Source organism: Podarcis tiliguerta, assembly GCF_965153285.1.
Source record: "Podarcis tiliguerta genome assembly, chromosome: 11".
Taxonomy (NCBI): Eukaryota; Metazoa; Chordata; class Lepidosauria; order Squamata; family Lacertidae; genus Podarcis; species Podarcis tiliguerta.
The window spans coordinates 54,722,007-54,729,915 of record NC_139544.1 but is presented as its reverse complement, the minus strand read 5'-3'; the positions used below and the strand labels follow the sequence as shown (position 1 = coordinate 54,729,915).

Genomic DNA, 7,909 nt, shown 5'->3' with positions numbered 1-7,909 from the left:
TTTACCTTTATACAGAGCAGGATGGGATGCTTGGAGGTAGAATGGAAAAAGAAAACAATGAATGATACCAGTACTCACTGAAAGCAATAGACAGTATTCAACTTGAGGTTTGTTCACTTCAGTGAATCTACCCTGAGCAAAACTCAACAGTTAAGGTCCATTAATTTAGTGGGTCTACTCTTGAGTACAATGGTACCTCGGTTTAAGAACAGCCCGGTTTACGAACTATTTGGTTTACGAACTCTGCAAAACCGGAAGTAGTGTCCTGGTTTGCGAACTTTACCTTGGTCTAAGAACAGAAGCTGAATGGTGGAAGGGCACCAGTGGCTGGAGGCCTCATTAGGGAAAGCGCGATTCTGTTTAGAAATGGTTTAAGAACGAGCTTCCGGAATGGATTAAGTTTGTAAACTGAGGTACCACTGTAAAACTGAATTCTACCCAGTGTTTATAAGTTTTCAAAACACCTGAAGTGTAACCATTACTTGGTATCTCCTCATTCATGCAAGCAAATGTGTCTATAAAATGGCAAAAGAATATCAAGTGTGGTAAAGAATCAGAAGTAGCACTGTAGTATTTAGCCATACAGCTGAAAGTGTTAACAATTTAAGCATATGAGAAGGTGAGAGAATGCAGTGAAGAACAGCAGCAGCCTTTCAATTCTATGGATCATTAAAGGTAAAGGTACCCCTGCCCGTACGGGCCAGTCGTGTCCGACTCTAGGGTTGTGCGCTCATCTCACTTAAGAGGCCGGGGGCCAGCGCTGTCCGGAGACACTTCCGGGTCATGTGGCCAGCATGACAAAGCTGCTCGGGCAAGCTAGCACCAGCGCAGCACACGGAAACGCCGTTTACCTTCCCGCTATAAAGCAGTACCTATTTATCTACTTGCACTTAGAGGTGCTTTCAAACTGCTAGGTGGGCAGGAGCTGGGACCGAACGACGGGAGCTCACCCCACCGCAGGGATTCAAACTGCCGACCTTGCGATCAGCAAGTCCTAGGCACTAGGTTTTACCCACAGCGCCACCCGCGTCCCTAGGTATCGTTACCTTTTTGCAAATTACAAGAGGGGCCTGGAGGTACGTGGCTCTTCTCAACACACTGGTTAAAATTCTCTTACTACTAATGGCACAGAAACTTTTTATGCCGTCAAACCCTGGTTGTTGAACATAATCCGTTCCGACTTCCGTAACATTTGAAAACCAAAAGCAGGAGCCTCAATACAATAGGGAAACTTAAAATGGAAGCTGTGTTGCATGTTTGGCTTCTGAAAATCGTTCGAAAACTGGAACAGTTCCGAGTTTTCGGCATTCAGGAGCCAAAACGGAGGTGTTCAGGAACAGAGGTTTGACTGCATGGAGAGACATGGATTTGCAAGCACAGTAAAGCAGGAATGACTAGGATGATTTCCTTCCTTACACATAAAAGAAATCAATCGGGGAATCTTCCATCAATGAAATCATGTTTTACATGTAGCCGCCTGCAATTTCAGGATGTCCTCATCTGAACCGGGACTAGCTGCATCAAAGTATAAACCTACCCCCAGTAACCAAAGCATTCATTAGCCTCTTCAAATGGCAAAATTGGTTTATTTATTTTTTCCAAAGTAGAGATCTGAAATGCTATGTCATCTATGCAGTCAAGTAAATCGTTCTCATAACTATTCTAAAGGGAATGAGGATCAATCTTCCTAGCAGCAACTTGACTTTAAGTAGTGTGGATTGGACAGTTGTAAAAAGAGTTTCTACCTCATGATGGGCATAGATTCTGTGGCTACAAAATATGGCGTAACACAAGCTGACTCAGCAGAGGCTTAGCACCACACGCAGATCTGAAGCACTGGCCGTTTTGTAGGGCTTGAAGAAGCAGAAATTCTTTTCCTTCATCCACGGAGAACTGATAATCCTGTCCTGAAAGCTAATTGCTGGGTTTTGAATTCTTTGTTTTGTGAACATGGATTCGATTTGTGAAGCTGACCTTTGCATAGCATTCGTTCCCCCCACGTTTCTGTGCCTTTTTCGCAGTTGTTAACTGAACATTCTCCAAGCAGCATGAGCTTCCAAATAGGAAAAAATATATATCCAGATTTGGGAAAGAGATGGTGAAGCAACTGGAGAAGCAAAGAGGCAAACATAGTTTATACACCTATTATTGTCACAAAAGTTTGTCCTCCACTGAAGAAATCGCCAACTTCCTCTTGTCCTTTCGTCTGTTATTCCAGAGAAATTAAGTGCTTTTTGATTTTTAACAAAACTGTTCACATTATTGCTAAATGTAACGAGAAAATAAAATCAAAATATGGAATCTGCCCTGGAATCCACATAGTAAACCCACATCAGTTTCTTTAGAGCAAACTTGATGGGCTGGCGTCCTCAAACTGACCACATTCTTCCCAAGCTGAGCAGGGGGGGGAAACCCCCAAGACAACAAAAATATAATCCTTCCAGTCAGTTTCCCGCCCTCTTTTTGTGGTACTGTCAATCCACAGAGAGGGTAAAAAAAAAAAAATCCAAAGCGTTTCCCTCCCCCCGGCTCCTTTCAAATAAATACCCCAAATAAGGTCCAAGTTGCGGATGGTCCAGGGATTTAGGCATGTGAATGGACAAGCCCTGTGTAGTTGCAGACGGGCAGATTTTGCCAGCTTTTAGTCCAGAGAGATGATGTCAGGAATGTTGCTCCCGCTGCTGCTGGTGATAACTGCCGTCTCGCTCCGGCCTGAGGAGCTAACGCGAGTGCTGCTCTCGTGGTGGCTGGTGGAGGTGATGATGTTGCCGGGGGTGGTGCTTGTTGGCAACGTCGAGGTGAGACTATCCAAAAACATAGGAGGACAGTACTGCTTGAAACAAACAACGGTGCAGATAAGGAAGAGAGACAAAACACACAGGGGGGAAAAAGTGCAAGCATCCAAGCTAGAGTAAGCAAAGTTAAGACAAGGTCGATTAATATGGTTTCGCAAGGCTCAAAAAGGGCAACTCTGAAATCTCTCCATTGGACAGGCATGCTAAGATTACAAGGAACCTGTCAACTCGGTACATTATTGGCCATCCTTATCGGTAAGGTAACTTAACCGCAAACCATCTGCGTGCTGCCTTATGGGCCTGCTTAAAAGGGGGGGGGGGAGAAAGGAGGAGCCAATGAAATTAAATGATGAAAGCATTCCTTCAAGAAATTATTCCTACTCCTTCAGGTTTTTAACCCACACCTTGCAGAGGGTGTTAAAACGTTCAGTCTCAAATCTTAGATGCGACTGCTACCATGGGAGAGAAGTCACGATAATTTTTAAAAATGCCCCAAATCTAACAATCAGATAGCAGAAGGGTTTCCCCGCCTTCACTCATGTCTACATTATTCCAGTTTAAGCAAGAAAAAAAGCAAAAGTAAATAATTTGTAATATATTTACCTGTGGGTCAACTGGGATTAAAGAAAGAAAATCCAAACCTAGAAGAAAAAAACATTGCATTGAAAGAAGAGGCATCATGGAGAAATCTCGATGTTACATTGTGGTGCAAGGGCTAAGGATGACGAGAACTGGCAAGACCCAGGATTAATTTTATTTCACCTCTCCCTGCTCAAGGAGACATAAAAACGAGATGACATGGTCCTCTCTCTTTGCCCTTTATCCTCTCATCCTATGCCGATTTGATTCTTAAGTCGCGTCTGCCCCAACTGGTAACAGAATTGAGTTCAGAAAAAGAAGCCTTACCAGGTAAATCTGATGAAATACTTGATATTGGTGGGTGGTGGAATGGTACGGAGTAGTCCGTTAATGAGGGTGGAATAGCAGAAGGGTCCACTGTGCTCACTCCAGGCACTCGTACAGTAGACGGCTGATACATGAGCACCCTGTGGGTGAAACAGAAGGTGGAATGTCAGAAACAACGCAGCAGTCAGCAGGAAGGTAAGCTGTGCACAGCTGAGCCCTCTTAGACTCAGTCATCAGAATACACACAACCAATGAGGGTCTTTATTGTAAGCATTTTCCTTTTTCTCTCTCTGGGTGCCAAGGCAGGCCATCAGGACAATTCACAAAATGCATCCTTTAGAACTGCAGTCAAAGCGGATTTTAAAAGCAGACGCCAACCACACAAGCACTTAAAAGACGTTACTTCAGAGTAAAACTCCCAACACTGAACTGTGTAGACCATGGGTAGGCAAACTAAGGCCTGGGGGCCGGATCCGGCCCAACTGCCTTCTAAATCTGACCCACAGAGAGTCTGGGAATCAGCGTGTTTTTACATGAGTAGAAGGTGTGATTTTATATAAAATGCATCTCTGGGTTATTTGTGGGGCATAGGAATTTGTTCACCCCCCCAAAAAAATATAGTCTGCCCCCCCACAAGGTTTGAGGGACAGTGGACCGGCCCCCTGCTGGAAACGTCTGCTAACCCCTGCTGTAGACAGCAAAATCCACGCCCACTCTGATATGCAGCCCCATAGGTCAATGCTGTCCTCAGCCTAAAAATGATTAACCACCTCTATTCTGGAGTATGTGGGGAAGAGCAATTCAAAGAGATCCTCCTGCACTGTGGGAAAAGATCAGATTGGCCAAAAAGGCAGCCAGCGACAACTTTGTGTGCCAATAAGATCACTCCTGATTGATCAGATGGTAAGCCCTCGTCCCCTCAGAGCAAAGCAGAAACTAGGAGGCAGGTTCCCAATGGGAATTGGGAGGGGCCTTTCGAGTCCATGCCCTGGCCAAATCATGCTTCTAAAAACCTGCCTCCTACTGGGCCGTAGGGAGATAACTCAGTGCACAGATCAGCAGCTGGCAAAACCTGACAGTGTTCTTGTTCTGCGAAGGTGTACAATCTACAGTGGCCAAAAACCAGTGTAATCCACACTGCTTGAAGAGGAAGAAAAGGTCAAGAATTTCCTTATGAACTACCTTACACAGCATTTTGGACTCTGGAGCTAGAAGAGCACTTTGTAGAGAGAAAGATTTCCTCTGAAACAGACTAAAGCAATAGCATTTCTTAACTCCTAAACCCAGGGTGGGATTTGATTTGCCTGCAAACGGACTCTTCAAAAATGAATTTTGCATGCCTTAACACAGCTAGCTGAGTTTGGGCATCTTTAATCAAACAGGAAATACCGTATTTTTTGCTCCATAAGGTGCACCTGACCATAAGGCGCAGCTAGGGGGGTTTTTTTTGGGGGGGGGGGTTTCAAGAAAAAAAATCTTGCAAAGGAGCCAAGACAGCGAGTGGGATCCATCCCGCTGGCTGTCTTGGCTTCCTCTTTAGCCGCGCACAACCTGTCCCGGCAGATGCCAAGACAGCGAGCGGGATGGCTTTAGCAAAAGGAACCTGAAGCCTTTGGAGCACAGCGTGAGGTCCCGCTGCCCTCCAAAGGCTTCAGGCGGCTATCCCTGAAGCCTGGAGAGCGAGAGGCGTCGGTGCGCACCAACCCCTCTCGCTCTCCAGGCTTCAGCGAAAGCAATGCGTAGCCTCCGGAGCGCAGAGGGAGTGCTCCCTCTGCACTTTGGAGGCTTCGCGTTGATATCACTGAAGCTAAGGAGCCTGCATTCGCTCCATAGGACGCATACACATTTCCCCTTAATTTTTGGAGGGGAAAAAGTGCGTCCTATAGATTAAAGAATACGGTAATCAGAGAAGAGGATTCCAAGAAAGCAGGGGTAGAGTGGAGAGAGATGGACTCAGCACATCTACTTAACGATGTACAAGCAGAAACGAGAAAACCAAACCCAAGCTGCCAGGATGGGGAACTGATAGACAAACAAAGCAGGACAGATAGTATTATTCAGGAAAAAAAAAAAAAGACTGGCAGTACCCGAAACCGGGGGGAAGAGATGGTGGGATAAATTTGGAAATTACTAAGTAAAATTTGATATAATTTGGATTTAATAATTATTTTTGGGGGATGACGGAAGGAATTAATTTTGGTTCCAGGGATTAAGATAAGGAAGATGAAATATTAGGAGATAAGGGTATGCTATTATAGGGTTTAAGATTAGAAGATTTAAGGTAAATTTTCTTTTTCCATTATTGCTTTCTCTTCTTACAAGGGGTAAAGGTAAATAAGTGAAAAAGTAGTAAAAGTGGGATGGAATTTGCCGATTAGATTAAAAATTGGAATACAAAGAGGGAGGTGGGAGGAAGTCAAAGAAACAGGTCAAAAAAGAAGGAATTAGAAATTTTGTTCTTTGAGATTTTTGGTGTTGGGGGGTGGGGAAGAGGGTTTTCTTTTTGTTTGGGTTTTTTTTTTTAGTTTTTCTTTCTTTTTATTCTCTCTTCTCTTTTATGTGTTTTGTATGGATATGTTGTGTTATGTTATTGGAAAACTTAATAAATATTATTTTTTAAAAAAACAGATAGTATTATTCACATGAAAAATTAACCAACCCTTTGGTGGGACTTGCTTGTGTGTCAGACATATATATGCATTTCCTTTTGGGAGGTGCATCTTCTTCTTCATCAGACGAGCTCTCAGCTGTGAGGTCAATGACGTCAACTTTCTTTTTGCTGACCTCACTGATTGGCGTGGAGCAGGGCTTGCTGACCATGCTGGAACCTGGAAAGAAAAAGTGCAACCACTCAAGATGAAGGCTACAGGATCTCTTTGTCTTTGAGTAGGAGGCGATGTGCACTTTTGGTGATAAGGCTGAAAGGAGTAAATTGAAAAGCAATTGTCTAAAGTGCAACAGAGGTGATGTTTACCCTCCTGCAAACACACACAACCACACCTTGTGGCCAAACTGTTTGAACTGAGTTGCTACTCTGCTTTTCTCCATTAAAGGACTGACTACATTATTCGGCTGCAGGCTTGACTCGCCATTTCTTCTGCAATGAGGCCAAGGTGGGGGGCATGAAGAATCACAGATACCAAGTTCAAAGTTCCAGGAAAGGTTCAACCCTTCACTCTTGTCCTTTGCAGCCTATGGGTTCTTTTGCTTATTGATTCTGTCTTTCTCCAGACCTGCTCCTAACAAGAACTGTTGAATCTAAGAAGAAACTACATCCAGAGGTGGAGTAAACTGACTATTGTGGAATCCTTAAGATTTTTAAATATAGAATTCTGCCTCATGCCATTGAGTGTGAATCGGGAGATTACCCTCAACTCATCTGAGGAGTTAGAAAAGGATATGAGAGCCTTGGCATGGTTCATGCTGGGGCCCTGGTTAACTTTTTTCCACTGGGCTAGGGAGACTCCATGGAGGAAGAGGGGGACGGCATGTGCCTCCCCTTTTTTGGGTGTGCTTTCTTACTCTTCTTTTATACAGCTGCTCAATTACAAACAATTATGGCTCTTTAATTCTCTCAATGAACTGAGCATTGAGGATAGATTCAGGAAAAGGTGCAGAATTGCATCATTCTGGCCAGATACGCAAGGGTAGCATCCAGGACCCTGACGAGAGGCAGACATTTGAAACGGTGGGGAGTTGCTATCTGACAAATATATTCCCATGGCTGTACAGGAACTGTTGGGACTGTAGCAATGACTCTCTGCAGCCACCTGGTGGCCTGTGAAAGGAATGTCGTTTTTGCTTGCCATTTGATTGCAAACGGGCAGAGTCGTCCACTAGGGTAGACCAGAACTGGGATACTGCTGATAGATATGCACTGCTCCGTTCTGCACCTGAGAATCTGAAGGTCTGGACACACTGATAGGGACTTCCACCAGCAGTTTCCCTTGTTTGCTGAGCCGCGTGGAGTTGCAGCTAAGCTGTGCTTTGCTGGGCCTCTAGAGTTCCCTTTCTGACTTGGCAGGGCATGGAGGACAGTTGCTTCAGAAGTGTAACACTTCGGAAGCAGGGTTGTTTCGGAAGACTTTGTTCTACAGCACTTCCCTGTTGGTGCCATGAGGAGCAGGGAAGAGAGAAAACGAAAGTTTAGGGGTTTTCGTTTCCCTATGTAGGGGAGAATGAAGCTCAGAAAAAGAAATCAAGAGTAA

At 44.5% G+C, this 7,909-nt stretch overlaps 1 protein-coding gene across 14 annotated transcripts in view; it reads right to left on the bottom strand.

Annotated features, from left to right (window-relative positions):
- Window positions 1–1,566: 1,566 nt before the first annotated feature.
- The window catches only part of PIAS2 (protein inhibitor of activated STAT 2), a 36,279-nt gene continuing 29,936 nt past the window's right edge, over window positions 1,567–7,909 (bottom strand). For 6 of the 14 annotated variants that reach the window (XM_083402895.1, XM_083402890.1, XM_083402894.1 and 3 more), the window contains 4 exons: window positions 6,361–6,529; window positions 3,702–3,841; window positions 3,399–3,436; window positions 1,567–2,830 (listed from right to left, as the gene is read on the bottom strand). In XM_083402895.1, the coding sequence (XP_083259021.1) occupies window positions 2,642–2,830; window positions 3,399–3,436; window positions 3,702–3,841; window positions 6,361–6,529 (536 nt within the window). In that variant the 3' untranslated portion in view covers window positions 1,567–2,641. Of the gene's footprint in view, window positions 2,834–3,398; window positions 3,437–3,701; window positions 3,842–6,360; window positions 6,530–7,909 lie in introns of all 14 variants that reach the window. The other 8 variants (XM_083402892.1, XM_083402893.1, XM_083402884.1 and 5 more) reach the window with 2 other exon arrangements.